At 39.6% G+C, this 22,981-nt stretch overlaps 3 protein-coding genes across 3 annotated transcripts; 1 reads left to right on the forward strand and 2 right to left on the reverse strand.

Annotated features, from left to right (window-relative positions):
* The first annotated feature begins 552 nt into the window (after nt 1–552).
* Nucleotides 553–14,133, forward strand: LOC147215211 (cadherin-related family member 1a). The gene is made up of 18 exons (XM_086139957.1): nt 553–784; nt 1,016–1,020; nt 1,129–1,249; nt 1,556–1,701; nt 1,778–1,828; nt 2,091–2,180; nt 2,273–2,359; nt 3,264–3,380; nt 3,850–3,993; nt 4,103–4,181; nt 4,299–4,399; nt 4,503–4,706; nt 5,163–5,315; nt 6,243–6,407; nt 7,016–7,083; nt 8,096–8,324; nt 9,358–9,612; nt 12,444–14,133. Exons 1-18 carry the CDS (start codon nt 724–726, stop codon nt 12,984–12,986), a joined length of 2,619 nt encoding a protein of 872 aa, XP_085996083.1. The 5' UTR covers nt 553–723; the 3' UTR covers nt 12,987–14,133.
* An 841-nt stretch (nt 14,134–14,974) lies between these two features.
* On the reverse strand, nt 14,975–17,556 carry LOC147215212 (leucine-rich repeat, immunoglobulin-like domain and transmembrane domain-containing protein 2). The gene is made up of 3 exons (XM_086139956.1): nt 17,423–17,556; nt 16,443–17,224; nt 14,975–16,251 (listed from the first exon to the last, which is right to left on the reverse strand). Exons 1-3 carry the CDS (start codon nt 17,530–17,532, stop codon nt 15,464–15,466), a joined length of 1,680 nt encoding a protein of 559 aa, XP_085996082.1. The 5' UTR covers nt 17,533–17,556; the 3' UTR covers nt 14,975–15,463.
* A 1,890-nt stretch (nt 17,557–19,446) lies between these two features.
* Nucleotides 19,447–22,498, reverse strand: lrit1b (leucine-rich repeat, immunoglobulin-like and transmembrane domains 1b). Its single transcript, XM_086139796.1, has 4 exons — nt 22,188–22,498; nt 21,358–21,818; nt 20,821–21,126; nt 19,447–20,687 (listed from the first exon to the last, which is right to left on the reverse strand). Exons 1-4 carry the CDS (start codon nt 22,307–22,309, stop codon nt 19,618–19,620), a joined length of 1,959 nt encoding a protein of 652 aa, XP_085995922.1. The 5' UTR covers nt 22,310–22,498; the 3' UTR covers nt 19,447–19,617.
* Between the last annotated feature and the right edge of the window lie 483 nt (nt 22,499–22,981).

Here is a 22,981-nt window from a genome sequence, read left to right on the forward strand (position 1 = left end):
TAAAACGGTCACCATAGGACTTGCAACTCAAGTTGTCTTGATGTACACCAGTGCATTTTTGTAAAGAAAAAAAAAAGTAACACATCTTATGTGTCTTGAGGGTTAGGGATTTACCCGGTCACTGGGTTTCCTGGGGAAAGTACTCTGCTGGGGCCAATGAGCGATTTAGGTGCATGAGGGATCCACTAGTGCTTCTGAGGCGACTGTTGGTCAATGAGCTGCCAGGAAGAGTATCCACAGGGAGCTTAGGCCCCCAAGAGTCACATGTTACTAATGAGTATTGCTGAAAACCTTTTAAATCATTAGCCAGGGGAGCCAAATGTGCCATGTTTCCTTAAACAAAAACAAAAGTTTGTATGCCTTGCTGAAAGTATTTGCTATCCACTGTGCGGCAGAGAACTGTTGAGTTTTAATAGTCTCTAAGTTCACACCTACCAGGGATGCAGTGCCTTCATGTTGCCTCACAGGCTCACAGCTGTTACCAATCTATACTGTATGAAAACAGAAATCTTTAGTCTTCACAAGAAATCAAAGCAAGAGGAGTGTGGTTGAAGATGTCTGCAGCGAGAAGGGGATGCGTCACCGGATTAGTGCCTGAGAATCTTGTCCCAGCCTCTTCCTTCTGAGCTGCTGAGACGCCTCGAGAAGGGCACGACACTCGCTGCTCGCTTTCCCTCACCAAGCCTTCCACATGAGCCAGCCAAGCCTTACCTCCCCACCAGGATGAAAAAAGAAAAGAAGACACACGCATTAGTGTTTGTTCTCCTGTTTCACTTCACCTCCGGTAAGATCTGCCTTGTTTTTGTGTCTATGTGGTTAAGACTCCTTGCCTTCCTCTTATCTGGTTAATCCTCTAATGCACAGAGGGAATGTCCATCTTTCTACACACTAGTAAATGTTGTGATTTAATGTTTGTGTGTGTTGTGATAGTAGAAAAAGAAAATATCCAGACATACTGTATTTATAACTCAACATTGTCTTCTGCTTTTTTTTGGCTTCTGCCCTTTTCAGCAAGTAAGTGTAACTGTCATCAGTTATTCCTTTCTTGTCTTTGGAATTTTCATTTGAACTAAAACAAAATGTAGATGTTTTACTACTGAATCTTTTTCTACCCAAATTACATCGGAGCATGTTAATCTGTTTTCCAATAAAGGACAGTCAGACTACGCCCCATATTTTTATGACAATGGACCTAGCAGTGCAAATGGGAATATGGCACTGTTTAGCATCTCTGAGGATACACCAGTTGGTAAGTCCCTCACACAGCCTGTTTACAAACAGCAGCAGATTGGCTGCATTAGCCCTCTGTAATTATGTTTTAGCATGGAGTATTTATCTTTGCACAGGTGTAAAGAGGAAATGACCACACTAGTGTTGAGGCTCTACCTAATCACTAATTCCTTTTGGATTGTCACGTGCATCTAGACTTACTTAAAGAAAACGATATGGGTGGAGGCTCACTTAATTTATCTTGTACACTGAGATATTTCCCGCCTTAAAAAAAGAAATTGACATTAGTTTTTTTTTTTCCCCCTGCCAATTTTCCGCCATACAGGGACACAAATATACATCCTTAACGGCACAGATCCCGAAGATGATCCCATACGATACGACCTGACTTTTGAAAAGGGCAGCAAAGAATATTTCAGGGTGGATCCAAAATCAGGAAATGTGACTCTGATTTTAGAGCTCGACAGAGAGGTAAATGAGATTCCCTCTTGTGAAACCTGCAATGAATTGTGTCACAAAAGTAACAAGAATCCATCTTCTTTTGTAGAAACAAGATGAAATATTGACACTTGTGAGTGTCACGGATGGCCGCAACAAAGTATGGCTTTTATTGTTAATGTGAAATTTATTTTTGTTTAAATTGCATTTATCGTACTAATGCTATTTCTGATAGTACATTTAAATGAGAACAGTATTACATTTTAAAATGGTCATAAAAAACAAAAAAATTAAGAGTGAGACAAAAAAAAATAAGGAGTCATTGATTCTTTACTGGGCGCAAAACAAATGTAGTTCTTTTTTTTTGTTTGTCTTTTTTGTCAAACATGTAGCAATACAAGAAATGTCTTTCTTGTTATCAGGTTATGGAAACAGTAAGAGTGTTCGTCACTGACGCCAATGACGAGTCTCCTGAATTTCAAAACTTGCCTTTCATCATTGACATTCCAGAGGTAGAATATGTCCTGTAAATGCACTCCATTCGAAATTGCTTGGGTGATTATTCAAAGACCCCACAAGGATTTCATTTTCGTCTCCCATCCAGGACACCGTTTCAGGCAGCAGTATCTACAAAGTCCACGCAGTGGATAAAGACATGGGCTCCGGAGGCAGTGTCACATACAGCCTGCAGGTAAACCCACTACTTTGTTGTCATGCAGATCATGAAAACGTGTGCCAACTCAATTAACGGTTTCACAATGGCAGCCTGCAAAGTACTTTTTTTCTTGTCTTAATTCACTTTCGTTTATATGTCTTAAGCATGTGGCTGATTCAGCTTTGCTGTGTCAGATAATGTTTTTCCCAGCCTTTGATACTACAAGACTGTGTCAAGTATACATTTTCATGGATAAGATATGTAAGAGATATTTAGATGTCAGTCCTGGCTCTGTATTTATCAGATCTGAACAAAGGTAACTTTATTGTGAAGTTTTAGTCATCTTTCAAGCATACAAAGTTGTATGCTAAAGTATTCCTTTAAAAGTTAATTAACAGATGTCATACAATTTTATTTAATCAATTCAATACCCTTTTCCTTCTCATTCTTTACAGATGGTTACGATTTTTTCACAAGTATCTTTCTTTTCACAACTGTGCCATCATCCTCCAGTGCAGTCATACTGTTAACTGGCTTTTAATGACCCTAACCCTCAGGGTTAGACCAGAGGTCAGCTGACATAATGGGGGCTCATCTTCCACGTGGAGGAAAAAAGAGCATTTGGGTGATGGAAGAGTGTGTGGAGGGAAAAATTAATCTCATAGCAGAGAGCAGTCTGGAAATGGTGTTACTTGAGTGGATTAAATTTTAATTACATTTGAAGGCTTAATAGCGGATTAGGTTTGCTCTTGGCCAGCAGCTGACAATACTGTAGTTAGTGTTTATGGAGTTTCTGGTAAACACAACTATCCTATTGGAAATTTGTTAAAAGGTGCAGATTACAGATTAGAATTTGAATTTGTCACAACAGTGATCATCAAAATGCAAACACTTGTGTTAATGGAAATTTAACTGAATGTATATCTCTTTACGTCATCAGGCCTCATCAACTGCCAAGTTCACCATTGATGGGAACAGTGGGATCCTCCGTGTCAAACCTGGGGAAACATTGGATTATGAGACCACGCCCACACACTTTGTGACAGTGGTTGCAAAGGTGAGAAGACATTTTTACCTTTTACTTCTTAGCTATGCCCCAAGTCTCAGATTTCCTGTTCTTGACGAAGAAATAGGACTTTTAAGATTGATTAATTAAGGCTGATAGGCTTGTTTGTTGGTTTGCGTTTTGTATTTTTTTATTTTCTGTTTTTATTTTGTTTAAAAAATATCTCAAATGTCTTATATGTCTAATCTCTTAAATCACGTGTTGCACCCCCCCACCCCCCCACCCCCATCCCCATGGCTAGTGCCCCTGGGAACTCACCCAAATCCATAAAGAGATAATCCAGCCCACCTCGCAGCCAACTCAAAGATCTCCTTGTGAGGAGACTAACACGTGTGGGAATCCATCTACTGTACTAATGCAAAAGTGTCTTCAACCAAAAGGGGTTAATTTTCTACAATTTAATAATACATTGCCTTGGATTGAAACATACTTTTTCTTCTCTCATTGTTTACATTCTCAGGATGGAGGAGGAAAGTATAAGGGGAAACACCAAGTGTTGACCTCCACGGCCACCATAACCATCAATGTCATTGACGCACAAGATATGCCTCCGACTTTCATAGGAACCCCTTACTTTGCCTACATCTACGAAGTATCAGTTCCTGTAAGTCTCTTCTCTTCCCCAGCACATACCAGCAACACTTGTCATATCACTGTGTTTGATTGCATGCTGTATAACTGCAAACAAATTTTCTCCTTTACTTTCACCTCAGGGCTCTGAGATATTCACAGTGTACGCCAAAGATGGAGATCAAGGAAATCCCAATGCCATTAATTATTCCATCGTTGATGGTGAGTAATATGTTGAATAAAAAACAAGGGAGGTTTCTTGCTGTAGATGTTTCTTTTGTCCAATCTTTCAGGACATGATCTGAAGGTGTTTCTAGACAATTTGTTTCCTCCTTTCAGGTAGTGAAGGTGTTTTTGATATAAATTGCACCAGTGGATGTATCACATTGACGACTTATCCATCCTTGCTGAAGAAAGAATTATATGAAATTAAAGTCAAGGTAAATTTGTTTTTTTGGGTAATTTCAAGACATCTGTGTTTTATTGGTGAATATACTGTCATGTCCGCAATTTGGTGACAGTCTGAATGTTATTCATACCCAGGCGTCTGAGGAAGGGCTAGACAACGGGTTGCAGGATGATGTTGTTGCCATGGTAATGGTTCGGGTGGTGGATCTCAACAACCACCCTCCCACATTTTATGGAGAGAATGGGCCACAGAACAAGTTTGAGGTCACCATGTTTGAGCATCCTCCAGCGGGCGAGATCCTACGTGGCTTTAAGATCACTGTTAATGATTCTGATCAGGTAGATATGTTTCAAATATATTTAAAAAATCGCAAACATTTGAAATGTATTTTGATCAATTTCGTCAACAAATTGGATTTAGTGGGGAGCACTGTTTTTCTTTTCTAAATTGGGATTGGAGAAATTGAAGATTTGAGTTTAATCCCATGCTGGCAGAGGCACTACCGAAACCTGTGGCTGCAATGTGTTATGAATATCTGCTCAACATATTTATAAAACCTGTTAATTAATTCAAGTCAAAATGTTACTCACATTTTCTATCCTGCCTTAATGACTCACACAACAGTATTATTCATTTAATCATCTTTATCCCTTCATCAAATTTACACCAAGGTGTACAGAAGTAATTTTTTGACTGGATAAGCTTCCATTGATGTCAGTTGCACTGACCAGTTACACTGTTCAATCACCTTCACTTGTTTCTTTTTTTTTTTATATATATTTTTTTTTCCTCAGGGGGCTAATGCAAAATTCAAATTGAGGCTCGTGGGGCCAAGCCGAGTGTTGCGAGTTGTTCCCCAGACAGTCCTCAATGAAGCGCAGGTCACCATCATTGTCGAAGACACATCTGGCATTGACTTTGAAAAAGGACCATCTCTTTCCTTTAAGGTTAGATGAGACAATGTGACTCATTTTTCACTAGTGAAATTTCTGAAGAGTTTAAACACATTTTTTTCTTACATTCGTTTATATTCAGTGTACATTACATCCATGTCATTGGATTATCAGGTTTGTCAGAAATGGAGCAATAAACAAGATCAGTCACATCAGAAATGTTAATTTCAGCATCTGCTATTGTGATGTTGAAACTCTAAGCCTCCGGATCACGATCACGAAGAAGACAGTCAGCAGTGACATTATAAAGGATGTCTGCAGCAGACACATTTTACGCTTTTTTTGGTAATATTAATCTAATGTCAGAACCCTAATGAGCTTGGAGTAGCTTTCATTTTACAGGTCTTAAATCCTCTAAATGTTGGAATATGGATGGAGGGGCTCTTCAAAGCCCAAGTTTACAGTTTTAGATTATTTTTTTTCTCCAATGAACAGCAAGAAAAGCTTGACAATTTTGATGTGCTCCAAAAAGATGACAAATATATGACCAAACACCAAATTTTTCGAGATCAGGGTCTATATTAGTTCATTGTCATGACTACAGACCATCCTGGACCATCCGAAGGAGGCGTCCAAAAGAAGCCAGTTTGATTGTCTACACCTCTCCATACTCAGATTAAACTCAAATAACTAACCACCATCTACATATATTATAGACATAGATTTAGGAAAAGGGGACAAAACATTGTTCAGCATATTTTTGATGATTTATTCAAAGTAGAAACATGTGACTTGAAATTATTCCTTTTCCATCAAGAGTTTGTTGTCATTACATTTAGATTGCCAATTTTCTGTATTTTCTTTGTTCATTATTTATTCATCGTTTCATTTACTATAACATATATCCTGTCTAGAGTCACTTTTAGTGGGATAACTGCTCAGTTTGTCATTTATAATTACTTTGAATGTGTCCCCCCGCAGCTGTTGGCTGTGGAGATCGACACTCCTGAAAGGTTCAGCGCCACAGCTGACATTGTGATCAACCTCTTGGACACAAATGACAACACCCCCAAATTCACATCGGAGTATTACATTGCCAGGGTCCCCGAGAACTGCCCTGGAGGAACCAGCGTTGTGTCTGTCACAGTGAGTCCATCACAATTATTATTGTCTGTAACCTGTTAAAAGTGATTATGCAATCCAGCAACCTTAAATGAAATGCAATTGTCAGCAGTAGTTCATTCAATGAAAGTGGTTTGTCGCTGGACTCAAATTTATAAAAGGCAAAAAAGGAAAACCTGATTTTTTTTTATTTTTTTTTTCCCTATTATGAAATCCATGTCTCCATCTGACATTCTGGCTTTTGCTCAGGGGTGTAATTAATAGAAATACTGGCACATTTGTCTCTTACATTCTGTTATACTGCATGTATTCTGTAACCAGGCAATTTGTGTAAGCTGGACAGCATGGAGTAAAAAGCTTAATTTCAGCCCAAGGTTAATCACACTGACCTCTCCCTCCATCCCCACTCACTACAGGAAGAGACTTACAGGCAGCCCCACCCAGAATATGAGCTTTAATTCCATGGCTGATTTTTTTCTGTCGGTTTCAATAGCTATTAACACCAGCAGTAGACGTGCAAATTCGATAACATTTATTGAGTCTTTAGGCTAATATGGTTGTATTGAATTATATCCAATAGCAATTGTATGTATGTTCTTTTTTGTTTGTTTAATTTTGTTTTGTTCCTCTAGGCACTTGATCCAGATTCAGGATCCTGGGGTGAAGTCACATATGCGATTTATGGATCGGGATCAGATTTGTGAGTAAAACAAATCTCTATAATACTGTATAATATTTAACTCCTGCTTCCCTCAAAACGAATCTCACTTGATAAACCTTAATTTTCATGTGCATACTCGTTAAGACTGCTCCAAGTCTTGGAGTGTTTGTTTAACAGGAGACCAGTTGTGATTCATCGTTGTCTCTCTGATGGAAAAAGTAAGCAGGAACTCAGTTTGATTGGCCTCACTGCTGCACAAACAGCTCACTGTAAAATGGCTGCAAGATGCTGGCTAATCTCCTAATTGGATTGGAGGGTTAAAAATAGTCAGCCTGGCCTGTCTCACATTGGGAGAGCCAATTAACATGCAATGTGACAGCTGGAGCCACAGAAATGACAGCTTTGAAAAGCAAGGCAGGAGGCAGTGGAAGAAAAGTGCAAATTTATGCTTGTCTACAGGCAGCACCTGAGATAATTGTGTGAAACTTATCAGTTTCAAGGCAACTTGTGAATTGTCACAGTGAATAAGATGGCAGTAATCCTAAAGCCAAGCTGGAAAATGCAAACATCCGCAAGACAATAAAATACTTTTATTTAATTTCTTTAAACTGTTCTCATTTAAATCATGCCTTAATAAAAATGTGTTTAAATATCCAGCAAAAAATGACACATTCTTGGGAATATAAGAGTAAATAAGGATAATAATTAATAAGGCACTTAAAACTCATAAAGATGTTAAATATAATCTTTATTGTTGCTGTATCTTCCAGATTTCTGAAAATACTCTTTTGATCCAATTAAAACACAAAATACGTTTTGTCATACCTTCATATCCCTTGCGTGACATGATCTATTTTCATGCAATGATCACACATAGTTCTGAAATAATGAACACTGTGAGTCATGCAGAAATTCACAAGACATTACGTCAGAATCATCGCTGCTATAAATTTGAAAACCAGTATCAGGCAGAATTTGGCTCTTGTGTCGTTGATACGTATGGACAACTGTGATTATGACTCACACACACTGTCTACACTCTGATCTGCAGGTTTGCCATCAATCAATCATCAGGCCTCATTTTCACACAACCCTGGACCAGCCTGGATGCTGAGGCCAGGTCAAAATACAATTTCTACGTGAAGGCTGAAGATTCAGACAGCAAGTACAGCCTGGCAGAAGTCTTTGTCACTGTCGTGGACATGAACGACCACCCTCCAGAATTTGATTTCAAACTCACGGAGAAGACAATGATTATTGGCACTCCTGTTAAAGTTGAGGTACTTATGGTGTAGCACTCATTGCTAGAGCAACAAATTTGTGCTGATAAGCCGTTCAGAACAAATAACGTAGGAAAGAAATGTTATTAAGAATAAAGAAAAAGTTATTTACATTTTTTCAATAATAAAATTTGCAGCTGGGAAATATTAAATTAGAAGAAGATTAGGGAGCAGCAATCAAACGTCTAAAAGCAGCTGTTGCAGATGCCATCGGTTGCTCACATCACAAAGAAATAGAAACAAGAAACTTTGTTTGTCCCATTGCAGTCCCTCTGACAGTCATTATTTTTGGTGGCTCATGAATGCCCCAGTATTTTAGCCAGAGGCCTTTTTCTCCTTCCATTTTTTTCCTTTCTAAACTTAACCGTTCGCAAATTGCATATCAGTGTGGTCACATTGCACAGTGATTAGCGCTTTGGCCTCACAGTGCGAAGAACCCTGATTTGATTCCAATAGAGCACCTTTCAGTGAGGAGTTTGCATGTTCTCCACATGTATACGTGGGTTTCCTTCGGGTTCTCCGTTTTCCTCCCACGGTCCAAAAACATGCAACAGGTTAATTGGAAAAATTGGGTAAATTACCCAGATGATTGAGCGGATGGTTGTCTGTGTTTGTGGCCCTGCAATTGACTGGCGACCAGTCCATGATGTACCCCGCCTCTCACCTGATGGTAGCTAGGAGAGGTCCAGCATCCCCCGCGACCCTGAGTATGATAAGCAACAGCCAATGGATGGATGGACTATTATATTGTAATAATGTGGCAAACAAACATACATAAAGTGTCATGAATTACTGTAACTTTCATGTGGTTCCAGGGATGGCTTCATGTGATCTGTCTAAGCTGTCTGTTTATTTTATTCTTATTATTTGTTTTTTCATTTCTATCTAACTGAAATTACCAAACTTTTTATTCTAATTGCAAAATGTGGGAAATTTTCTGCATGATGCAAAAAATGATTAGAATCAGTGATAATTAAGTTTTTAATCATTTTAAATATTATAATTAATAATTCATTTTAATTTGCTTTTAAAGGCAGTGGATGATGATGCTGAGTCACCAAACAACGTTATTGAGTATTCCATCATGACGGCCGATCCAGACAATGCATTTGACATCAACGCAAACACAGGGGAGATCAAGTTGAAGCCGTACATCAAGTCCATGGAGATAGTGCAGAATATCACCAAGCAAAAAGATTGCAAGTGGTCTCTGGTGGTCCAGGCCAGGGACAGAGGTTCTCCATCCTTCAGCACAACAGCCGTGGTCAATATTGATATCACAGAGGCGGTAAGACCTTGCTCTGACTCATATGCATGCTTGCAGCTATAAGCCTGAGAAATAGTAAGCATAAGCTTTAAATTCAAGCATTTCAAGGAAGATTTATGCCATGCTACACAGCCGCAAAATTGGGATCTCTCTTTCTGCAGTCATATCTCATATTAATCAGGAATTTTTACGCCTCATAGAAGCTGATACTACTAGCAATTAATATTAATATCATCACAATCTAATGACGCTGGTAAAACTGTTGCTGCAAAATAAATTATACTTCTACTTTTTTACGTAGGATGGTGGGCGGATGGTGTTGGAGCTTGACAGTTATAGCCAACCTTGGCACAGTTAGCCCATATCTGACAGTTAGCGTCCAGCAGTTTTCATAACATAATTTATTTAACTTATGTGTCCCTCAATCGAACATTAATGTAAGTGTCCCTATTGTAAGTGATGCAAGTTATTTTCAGTTGGCCATCTTCTGACAAAAATATAAAGCTTGGAAATTCTGAGAGCATTTTCACCTCTTTTTACTATCTATAGTATAGTCATCGTTTTGTTTTATTTGTTCAATAGATGTTTTTTTGGTGGCTGGAAAGGTATATTAATGTAGATTTAGAGTACTGAAGTAAATTATTTTAAATAGTCCATTGACTGTTTTGTTAACAGTGGCCCAATTTACTTTTCCGCTCTCTTCTTTGGCTAATACAAAACTGTTAACCATGAGACAATGAAACTGTTAAAATCCAAGGATCATCTTGTTGAGTTATTTACCAAGAAAAGTAAACACAATTTCATGAAGAGTCTTTCAAAACACATTTAGGGGGAGGCCAGGCAGGTCATTACAGAGTCTGCAGGATCTGTCCCCTTCAGTTTTCCATCTGGACTCTGAAACAGTCAGAAAAAAACACCTTTGTTTAACTCTCAAGCTATGGGATTGTCTGAGGTGATTAAATAAACCAAAATTGCCATGTCTTAAAAATGCCATGGCTTTAACCTTCTCCAGGCAGATGTTGCAGATTTGCGACAGCCAAATATAAGATTTTTCCTGCAACTACAACTTAATTTGAGCCTGAGAGGGTTAAAAGGTTTCAAAAAAGCTTGATGTAATGTGGTCTTTTAGCTCTGCTAAAAGCAAAGCAGAAGAGTCCTGTACAGACTGACTTAAATTTTTGATTGAGACATGAAAACAGGAAAGATTTAAAATGGACTATTGCTGTGTTTTTGAAGTGATTAAAACAAGATATGGTAAGTGACCTCACAATCACAATATAAAACTTTCAAGATACTTGACATGTTAAGACAGGTCACCAGAAGAGGGCAGTGTTTGTTTAGTGATCCACTGGGCCCCAGCAACGAAGATTTCTGTCATAATGGTGTTGGACTGGAGTGAAGTCCTGGAAATCCAACTGTTTATGTCACTCAGTCTCTAATGTAAGAGCTACACGTAATAAAACCATTTGACTTGCAGAAATATACAGATGAGTGTCATCTGCATAGCAGTATAAAAATGGCATGTACACTAATCACGCCACTCAGGAATAATAGGAAAAAGATAGAGCCTTGAAGTTACCTAGGTTGAACCTTTTATTAGATATGTGTGGCTGAGGACAAGATGTTGTCAACATCAATTGGCCCCTTCATGGAATGTTAAAAGTCTGTTTTTTCCACAGCAGAAAGAACATTCTTTCAAAATTTTTTTTTTTTTAATTGTTTAGAGCAATCAGTTCCCCAGTTTTTTAGGCTAAACAGATCCATGCTGTGCATTGTGTTTATAACACAGTGTAGTTTATGAGCAAGTTATTGTTTGTTGTTGTGATCAAACCTCTCATCACTTCATGATTTCATTCATTCCTTCACTCTGCATGATGACATGACTATGTTTTTGGTCTTGTTTCTGTGTTGTGTATCGTGCTTTTCAGATCAAAGGCAGAGTTATTTCATACTTCATGGGCCTCAGCAAACGTCCACTGACTGTTTTTGGAATTTTTGTCAGCATTGTCATCTCCCTCATTTTACTCACTATTTGCATATCCACCATCCTGTACTGTAACGCGGTGAAAAAGTCTAGAATCAACCCAGAGAGTAACTATATTAAAGTGGTCCGCAGACTAAAGTGAGAAATATACGCTGCACTTTGTCATGCTTTTGTTTCTTTTGAAAATAATTTTATTTTTTTACCGAATTGCTACTGTCTGTAAAAGAGTACTTGAATGAAACAAACCCATTCTGCTTGTATGGTTTTTTAAATTTTCTTTTTTATCTGTGATTTGAGAATATTTTAAACACAACAATGTTTGTTATCATAAACCTACGGTATTGCTACAATGAAATTAATTATAAAATTAATTATCAAACTATTACAACGTATTTAGTGTAGATGGTATACCATGTAGAAAATAGCCTGGTTTGTTTTCTTTTTTTTTCAGAGGATGACAGACTATCTGGCTGTTAAAGTGACAGAGATAGACTTCTTTTGGTCAGGATTTAAAAGTGGATTTTCTCATCTTATCTAAATTCTTCACTCAAAAACTTGTCTGTTGCTCTTGTTTTCATCTCATAAACTGTCTCTCATGTTCAGCCCTCATCACATTCATGCCAAACAGAAAAATTTGATGCATCGCACTGCCAGGCTCGTTGTCAACAACTAGCGCTGTGTCTAGTGAGCAAGCTGGTAGATGATAGGTATGCATGTGCGCACATCACATTGCTGGCAGACATCTTGTCTGGGCCTCCCCAGTGCTTTGCTCATCCGTCTACGCTTGCACGCTTTGATCAAATGCTGCAATAATGCTTGGATGCAGACATTCGGACTTGATTTAAAATCTATTTGTGCTCTTTTACAGACTCCTCTCAAGGGGCCTATGGCGGCCTTTTTAATGAAAAGTAGGGACAATCCAATGAGAGCTCTAGGTATGGTCATTGTAATCATTAGTGCACTTGTAGGAGCGACCGTCTTGATCTCTACTGCTATGTACCTGCGCAATTCGAAGTCAAACAGGATAATGCCGGCGCGGCGCATCATCAAGAAGCGACCCAGGGACCAACAGTCCTGGACCTTTAAAATCCCTATTATTAAATCAAGCAGCCCTTCAGATAAGTTTCTCATCGAGGACCCCAAGCATATTCCCAAGCTGGACATCACAAACCCACGGCCAAGACCTCCTCCACCCAGCGCTCCTTGTCTGCCTCCTCCAGCCCCGTCCATCACACGACCCACTGAAAGGTCCCGGGCCGTCCCAACAATATCAGGTGCGTTGGCCTCCAAAGGCTTAAAGAAAGTTAGATCTAGCCGCCGCAGAGAGGGCAACATTAGCTCGGCTTTAGTGTCAGAGCTTAAAATGAAGCTGGAGCAGAAAATAATTGAGAACAACCAAGGCTATTATTAAATGTCAAAATCATGTTTTATGTGAGGTGGACTAGTCCATTCTTTGACAGCAATGGAAGAGTTCTTAGTTGAGCCTCCGATGATCAAGCGGAAGAGTATGTCTACCTTTGAATTATTGTCGACTACAGACTAAATAAGAGCAAAGTTTACATGTTTGTTTAAGAAAGGATATTCAACTCCGCTGCATCCTCGATGACCCTGTTCAGGGAAAGAAGGGTAGGAGCCTAAGTATGTTGATAGGGCAGTTGGAGTTAATTCTCTTCGCTGCCATCTTGGGAAGGATTACATCATCTTAACAACAGTAAGAAGCACCACAGTAAATTCATCGTGGAGAGGATTAGTAAGACTTACTGTACATGCATAAGTTGCATAACTTCCTGAATGTTTTTCTATGTGAAAGACCCTGTAATATTTTCAACACTCAATTGGGATTTCTCCCAATAGGTCCTCAAAACAAACCAATTTACTCTTGCTCAATGGAGCATCTAGTTGAATAACGATGTAATGACAAAACAACACGGCTTTTTGTCAAGTGCTGAACGACCCGTGTTTTCATATTTTTATTGTCTTAAATCAGCCGCTTGAGAGCTGACAAGTTGCTCTTTTGTATGATTACAATGTGCCACGATAGATTTTCACAGTAACAAAAGCTAAGGGAGTTGCTTTATTTATTTGTGTGCAATAGTAAAAAGTAAATAAATGTGCTTTTATATAAATCAATATGTTCATTTTAAAGTGACAGCGCAGTACTATTTTCATTGTGTAAAATATACTTCTGTGAACATTTTACAGTTGCAGTAAAAGATATGAAGTACAAACTGTTCTAGAGGGATTGACCTAGTGATAATCAAACGTTGGCTTAAAAATCTCCAGCTCAGGTCCCTTTGTATATAAACTGCTTGGATGTTACTTTTGTAGACATTGAAATGAATGATCCGTGTCATGTTACTCTCCAATGCCTTCAAATATAGGCAAAAAAAATAGTTGTCTTAGCTATCATACATTGGTTATATATTTTAACATATAACTATCTTAAAGAAAAAATAGATTGTACATATAAACTATAAATGATGACTGCCTGGTCCTTTGGAGTGATATGTTTGTATCGTCTTTGTACTGTCTTGATTTTGAATAAATATTTGGAAATATTTGGTTCCGTGCTCTATTTTTAAACAGGTTACATTTGTTTAGTTAGATCATAGTATCTAAACAGTGAGGTGAAAAATCTTTAGATGAAACAAAATTCTAAAAAGCAAGTAACACCTCCCCTGTCCCCGTATAAGGCATTCAGAGTGAGCCATGACACATTGAAATTAAATATCAGTAATGATATAAAGTAAGTAAATGATGTATGTAAATGATATAATGATGAAGTAAATGATATATAGTACCTACTTCATACATTCATACAACATAATGTATTTCAACTGCTCTAAACTCTGTTATTATATTCCATGTATTTGGTATTTTATGTTATGAGTCCCCACTTCTCCTTATCAGATGAAGGTTTCTCATGAGAAGATAGTGGGTTTTGTTTGTTGTTTGTCTGTTTTTTTTTTTTTTCCTATTTTAAGTAAAACATAATGATTTTGACAGATTAATATCCAAACCTGTTGTTTTGTCACACACTTCAACCCAGGGATGAGATTTTGGTCATTTCACAGAAAGCCCCGACAGAGTGGCACCGTATTGTTTGAGGGTCTTTTTTTTGCAATTTATGTAATGTGCTGACCTTGTCCCTCTTTACATAATTTGGTTTATACAGGAGGAAAATGGAAATTGAATGTTTTTGTTGTGTACAATAGTTTAAATAAATCTGAAAATAAATAGACCCTTAAATACCAGGTTTGTGTGCTCTTGGCCTTGATACTGATGTACAGACAGTGGTCCCTGAGCTGTCATTAAATGGAAATATCATGTCCTGCTGACAAGGATTCAGAGAGAAAATCACTTTAATCTGCTTAGCAGTGTATGGATAAATGCAAGAGAAAACACAGCTTATGTAACAAATCCTCTGAGTGATTGTGCTAAAAAATCGGAGTATGTCAGCATTTGTCTTTGACTTCCCTTTAATCCACATCATGCATCACGTCATTCCATCAAAAGACAACATAGCAGGAATAAAGGAAAAAACATTAAAAATACATATTATGTCAAAATCCATTCAATCCCAAGAATGTTATAAGACAATCACAAAAAATAAATGTGTACTGCACATCCATAGACATATTTACATATTTCAAATACTGGAGTGTGTAGCTTTGCAGTATAAATCATCAAAAATTAAAGAGATGCAAAAAAACATGGAATGTATTTCAGGTCAAACTTTACATCTATCAAAATAACAAGTGCTCATATTAAAGAGTGAAGGCATTTCCATGATGATTTATTTGTAAAAAAAAAGAAAATATAGCGTTATGAAATTAATATTTAGATAATGAATCTAAATTGGCAATATTTACAATGTGTAGTACTATGCTAGTACAAATAAGCGGCACTTCCTCCTTTGCATTTATCGTCAGACTTTCGACACTTTTTTGGCTTTTCCTCTGAGTCTCTGCAAAGGCCTTCGTCGCTTGCTGCTTGCAGGCTGTCAAAGCTGCACTGCCTGTTACTCTCCTGCTGGCTCTGTCTGCACAGTTTCCGTTTCTTCCAAAGATCTACACAGCGATCCATGCAGCTAAACCGGGCCTCGGTGGTGCAGGCGTACATGCCAGCGGGCACGGCCAGCACCATGGCGCACACGATCACAATGATGTGGATGAGCCTCTCTCTCTGCTCCATTTCACTGATGTCGCTTCCAGTTACAAATACGATGCATTGGCCTTCCCTGGGCGGGTGATTCTTAAGGGTCACACAAACCTCATATTTTGTCACAGGAAGTAAATCAGTGACAGAATAGCTGTTGATGCCTGGACCAATGTAAATTGTCTCCTTTTTGGGGGTGTCGTATTTGCCAAAGTGGATGGTGAACCAGGTTTCTGTGGGGTTTTCTGTAACAGCATGCCACTCCAGAGTGATGCCATAGACAGTTTGCTTGGCAATGCGTATGTCAATGTAGGTGTTCTCATCAGAGGACAGCATAGGGACAGGTGGGGGAAGAGGAGCAGAACTACCGGATGAGTTGATGTTGACCGTGATGACGATAGACGAATTGCCAATGAAATTGTTTGCCATGCAGGTGTAGTGTCCTCTGTCCCCAAGGTGAAGTGAGGGGATCACCAGTGTGGAGGTGACTGTCTCCTCATCTATATGAGTTTCAGTGGCTGGATGGAGAAAATACAAGGAAGAAAACATTTGATATCTAAATCAGGCATTGTGGGTGAAACCTACTGCGTAGTCCTATTGTTATTACATTTTATAGTGGCCTCAAGATTCAATATATACCTCACTGAGTGCTCTGACAGACGGTTCAAAAGAGTTTAATGGCTGAAAGTCATAAAAAAAAAATTCTTACCAGTAAATCCTCTTATAATCTTCTGACTGTACATCCACTGAATGGTTGGGCCCGGCCGGGCAGCGACTAAGCATGTGAGAGTTGCATTTGCTCCGAGAGGTAAAGTGATGTTCCTCTCGGGGGCAGAGGCCACAGGCTTTATGCACGTTTTTAACTGTATCTCATGGAAAAACTTGTCAGCTTTGGAGGAGGGGCCTGAGCATATCAGATACGAGTTCATGAGAATGATGGGAGGGCCAACAACCCTGATGAATTCGACAAAGCTTTTGAGCCGACAGTCGCACATCCAAGGGTTGTCGTGGAGAGCCAGGACCACATTTGAGACCAAACCTTCCTTTCCCCACACTCTCTCTGCTTTTTGGTACAGGGGCCAGTTCACGAACACGTCTTTCGATATAACACTAAGCTGATTGAAGGATACGTCTAAGTAGGTCAGAACAGGTAAGTGTTTTAGAGCATATTCTGGGAGGACATCCAATCGATTGTGCTTCAAGTCCAAAATTTTGAGTTTGGGCGTATCTTGAAATGCTGTCCACGGCACTGAAGTCAGCTTGTTCCCTTGCAGCCTCAACTCGGTCAGGTTTCCCAGCCCGTCCAGACTTTTGGTGCTCATCAGAGCGATGTCGTTAAAGTTCAGCCAGAGGAACTCCAATGTACTTACTTCAGAGAATGACCCTTGGAGAAGCTCAGTCAGGTGGCAATTTTCAATACGGACTTTTGTAAAATCATGAAGGACATCTGATGGGATTTGCCTCATGGATGTGTCCATGCATAGCAAAGACCTAAAATAGTCGGTGGAGATGTGATTAGACAATGGGAGCACACAAGACATCTAGATTCCACTTTACACCCACTTACAATGTTGTATCTTGAATAATCCTCATTGTGTTTTTGTGAAACTACATAAACCAACATACTGCTAAAAGGGAGTCACAAAAAAAAACTAATCTCGTTTATTGTGGAAATTTGTGGTCACTAACCTCCCCAAATGGTCATCTGAGCAGGAACAGCCCTGGAAACAAGTTGATGACCCATGAGCGACGAGACAAAACACCAAAGTAATACGTAACGCAGCATAAAAGGTGTCCATATTCCCGAAGGAGCGTGTGAAATAGGCCTGTCAGGGCAGGACACGCTGTGGGCTACGTGAAACAAAGCCTATTACCCTAATCTTCCTTGACGTAACATTTAAGACACTACATGGCAAGTGAAACGCACAGCGAAGCTTTACATTTAGCACTCATACATATCAGGTTCATCCAAACTTCTGAAAATCCAGATTGTTTTAGTCGATACATAAACAATCTCAGATTTTTTTAAGTCACTTTTTTCCTCCTCAATAAAAAAAGGGCCACAGCAAAACATTGGGTCTAAATTAAGTGGGCCGAAGCCCATCAGGTTTAGCAGCAGAGAGAGGGAGGGCAGCCGAGAGACAGATGTCTGGAGAGGGGGATAATCTGACCTCAATAATCTGAATGTCGGTTATTCTCTCAGATTGTTAAAGGCCAAATAAGCATAAAGAGTACGTGTGAAAAGGTAACAGGTCGACTCAACACTAGAACTAAACCGAAAATGTTTGCTGTGTGTTTTCAAGTTACTATCTATTATCTATTTTCTGAATATAGTTTCATTACAAAGAACCCTAGAAATAAATGATGCTGCGAGTTTGTTTTTGTCTACTATTGTAAGCATAATTTTAATTCCCCTTTTCTACGGATAGTAACTGCTGTAGTAACTCTTCAGTCGCTTCAGTTTGTGTTTACATTTTTCCAACTTGGAAAGGGCCCAGTATGTACCTCATATATAAGAAAACACAATACTGCAAGTAGTAATACATATTAAAGCCACCAAACCTTTTTTTTCAGTTTTCTTTGAAATCAGATTTTGCAGAGTAAACTGATGCCACAATATTTTGAACAAGAATTACAAATAAATGGTTATATGTATAAATTTGATCACAAAGCAAATATTCTCCACTATAAATTAGATACAAAAGCACAGCTTGTAACGTGAGAAATGCATTTAAGTTACCCCTGGTCTTGTGTTACACCAACACCAATATAATGCAGCAATTCCAAGGAGAAGGGGAATTCAAAGATTTAACTATAGAAATATTTGTTTTTCCTGTAAAACAGACAGATATTTTTGTATGTATTATTCTGTATACATAGGATCTTGCTGGCAGGATCTTTACGAGTATTTAACTTTTTTAGGCAATTCATATTACATGAAGAAACATATATATAAGTAGTTGACCGAGCACGGGGTTGGTGGTTAATACTTGTATCTTATGAATACATGCAAAACCAACAGAATTGTGGTTTAAGTCTTTGATAGAAATGGATCTACGTAAGGAAAGCAGTCTCATTTACATTAATTTCGGATTTCGCTATTATTACTTCTATTTGCTTAATAAATTATAAATTTCTATCAGGACAAAAAACATAAGGATAATAATTTTTTAGTGATTCATTTTCTCAAGGAATCTTTAATATATCAACACTTAGGTGTCTCTGTTTCTGTGTCTCTGTTCTGGAAAAATAATTTGAAATTAACATTTTTTCCAAATATTCACTCAAAAAGTACAAGATTGAAGAACAAGATTGTAAACATGCATCAATATAAAAATATTTATTTTTTTCAATACATTCATTCATACACAGTTGTTTAAGGTCACATGTATTTACATATTTGAAAATTTATGTGGATCATTATCACTGATATACAAAAAAGGACTAGAAATTGCAGTTATGTCATTCATCTAAATACATTTACATTTAGGTAAAGATCTTAACACAGTGCAGAGTTTCTTGGAAAGATAGATTGAATTGGCTCTGGGCAGAGGGCGACATTTGACGACATTTTACTCTGCAAACCATCAAAGTGCATTAGAAGTTTCATTTGTACACAATTACAATGCATGTAAATATTGAAACCGTGCCACTGTGTATTTTCCCTTTTTTTTCTTTTTTTTTTGCTATTCACAAAACAAACGGTGGTTTAGATTCCCACAAGGCTGTGAAATAATGTAATAATATCCACTGCGGGCCGATCTCCGTGTCCCCTGACGACCCCTGCGAGAGGAATAATGAATCCTTCAGTCTCTGAGACTTCATGTCTCAGGCGGATAATAAAACCAAGCGCGTCCTCCCGCGGCTGAGGCATTCATGGGGTATCAGCAGAAGTATTCGTTGGGCGGCCCCTCAGTCCTGGCTGTGGCCTCCGAGTCAACGCTTGACCGGGCCGAGAGCAGCCTGTTGGACTCATCGGGATTCAGCCTGGTCAGATACTCGCCCTCCATCCCTTTAGCTTTCCCCGTGGGACCGAGGGTCTCAAAGGTGACGTACGAGTCCTGTATTTCCTTGGACTGCCTCCCCAGGAGCTTTTGACAGCGCTTCTTTATGGCTCCGCAGCACACAATCAGAGTCAGGGGGACGGCGATCACGCATGCCACAGTTATCACCACCACATTAATGAGCTTCTGAGTGCCACTGGCACTGGCCGCCTCATCCGTTGAGAAGATTACACACTGCTCCTTTTTCGGGATCAGGCCTTTGACGCAAACACAAGCAATGTACTTTGTCTTTGGAACGAGGCCGTCAATGGTGATGCGGTTTTTACCCGCGCCGACATTAATGCGACGCATGTCCCTCTCGCCGAATATAGCGTATAGCACGCTGAATTCTGTGGTGTTGGTGGCTGTAGGGGCTCGCCAGTTCAGAGACACGGTGTGATCGGTGTCTCCAATCACCTTGACGGAACGCACTATCCTTTTCTCTGGAGCTTGCTGTAGGGACGAGGCATTGGCTGCCAGATTACTCAAAGCGTCGCGCTCAAGCGTGACTGATTTCTGAGTATCTAAGCCTTTGCTCCGGCCTTGAGAGTCCACACTGGAAATGCTGTAGCTCTCAATCTCGTACTTTCCGGTGACACCTTTACCATTGAGAGGCTCAATGATGGGCTGGGCGGCCATCGTGGTTGGAGGGGGAACATATCTGGCGATGAGTTTCTCCTGGTACGCCGCCCTCCCAATGCCGCCTGCTTTCTTTCCTCGGTTTCTCTTAGAAAGGCCGCCGCCGACTTCCTCTGACCGAAAGGAGTCGGTGATCACCAAAGAGATGATGGCATCGGCGGTGCCCACAAAGTTGGCTGCCTTGCAAACATATTTTCCGGAATCACGGTAAGAGACTGCAGGAACGCTGAGAATCGACCAGATGATGCCCTCCTTTGAAATCTCTTGCTGAACTGGAAATAAAACAAAAGTCCAGAGTTAAGCTGATTGGCACAAAAAAGAATAATCTGCTAGGTACTATGACTTACACAGAAATAGATGCCTCTCTAATCTTAGCACCTCTTGAATTAGTTCAGCAGTGCTCACCGGTGCCGTTAATTTTCTTGCCGTCGGCGCGGCTCCAGGACAGCTCTGGGATGGGGACCCCAACTGTGCCGCAGCGCAGCAGGACGTTGTTGCCCAGGGAACTCCGCACGCGAGCTACGGCCGTGTGCACCCGAGGGCCCTGGCACCTCTGCAGCTCCGCCTCGGTGAAAAGCACCCCCGACAAGCTCTCGGGATCCGCACACCTCAGCCTCGTGTCAATCAGAGCGACAGACGATGAGGGCGTCTTCTGAAACTGCACCAGATCGTACAGCCGGCAGTCACACAGCCAAGGGTTGTCGTGGAGACCTGCGAATCAAACCGTATGGTTTTATCCCTGCGGATTGAGACCAATGAGCCCAGATTGTAAAGTTTACAATACATATATTAAGTCAGAAAGCTTCAACCGTTGCACGCTACAGCTAAAATTAAACTAATCCTTGATGAATGCTGCGAGAGGGGGTAGGTCAAAGATGCCACGCGAGGCAGAAGACAAAGAAAACTTAAAAGCGTCAATATATACCACGGTTTGATCCTCACCGAGAATCAGTTTGGAAGAATCCGTGTCCTGGGAAGGCTTCACGCTCAGCCACAATGAGAGAACATCTGGGGGAACGGTTGTGAGACTGTTGCTAGATAAATCCAGATAGGTAATATTCTTTATGTACATGGTGGCCTCAGAAGTCATAGTGGAGATCTTGTTGTTGTGAAGATCCAGGAGCCTCAGGCTGGGCATGTCCGTTAGAGAAGCCCAGGGAAAAGAGGTGAGGGAGTTTCCGTCCAGCCTGAGCTCGTCCAGGTTGGAGAGCCCCCGAAAACTGTCAACATTTAGTGAGTTAAGTGAGTTGAAAGACATCCAGAGAAACTCCATGTTGTTGAGGTAGTGGAAGTTTTCGCTAGAAATCCTGGTAATTGCCGTCTTCTCGATACGAAGCTTTGACGTGTCGGCAGGAAAATTTGGAGGGATAACACTGATTTCTGGATCATTGCAAAGCACACTCCTGTGGGGAATAAACATTATTATTATTATTGTACAATAATATTGAAGACATCCTCTTTCATGCCATCTGATATTTGTCAGAATTATCTTAATGCACGGTCACAACATGGAACTTTTTTTGTAGTTGGCAATTTTTGCCAGTTTTGTGCTACATATAAAATAGTAAATACTTGAGAAAACTTGATATCTATTGTTCAGTAACGAGCAAAGGAGATTAAAAAGCAACCCCATGTTAATCCTCCACCATACAGACAGACAGAATTGAGGAAGGCTGCTGCAATTATTGACTTTGCACACGAAAAGGAACCGCAAAACATTTATATGAAATAACATGAACAGGTATCGCAACATAATATTTACGTATATTTACCTCGCTTTTGATCCATCACTCAGTTTGTGGAAGAAACAGCTGCACTGTGCAGGACACGAACGGCCCATGAAAGGGTAAAAAAATAAAACCAAACAAAGTGTAAAAGCAAAATGTCGACTCATTTTTCCCGCTTAATTCTTTCAACTGAACTACAGTTTAAGAAGAAAAAAAAAATAGCTACGGCTGTTTAACAGGACTTGAAATGCATTGTGGTGTTTCGCAGGCTTCCAGCTCCATACTACCCCAGCTGGTCTGAACCCAGAGATAAAAAGGATAGGCAGGGATTAGTGAAGGACTTGGGTTATTTTCATTCACACGATTAGGCTATAGCTGGCTGGTAGCTGATAGGCTGAGTGCTTTTTACTTTCATTATTAGGGAAATGCTCCAATATGTGATTGGTTGATGAAGAGGACTTGAAAAACTTGACATGGAAATGGTGGGTCTGCCTGAGAATACAACAGGATCCCACCTTCAGATGTTTTTTTTTCTTTAATACATTTCTTTAATAAATAAAATGATATATACATGTCCAGTCACCTCATTCAAATTTGAAAATGTAATATTCTGCAAACCCCATTTGTATGAAGTCAACAAAATGAACATATAACACTATTTTTCACTTCCAGTCTCTAAAAGCCCGTTTTTCTGTTGTCGTTCATTACGTGACCACTGGGTGGCAGCAGAGAGTAGATAAAGTGCAATTTCTTGTTTTGAGACAAAAAATTAGAAAATTACTGTAACCCTTTGTGAGGGTAACTTAAATGTATCTGTAATAATCGTATAAGATTGAATG

This window comes from Fistularia commersonii, chromosome 32, assembly GCF_037954325.1.
Source record: "Fistularia commersonii isolate RoL2024-O1a breed Wild chromosome 32, RoL_Fcom_v1.0, whole genome shotgun sequence".
NCBI classification, from domain to species: domain Eukaryota; kingdom Metazoa; phylum Chordata; class Actinopteri; order Syngnathiformes; family Fistulariidae; genus Fistularia; species Fistularia commersonii.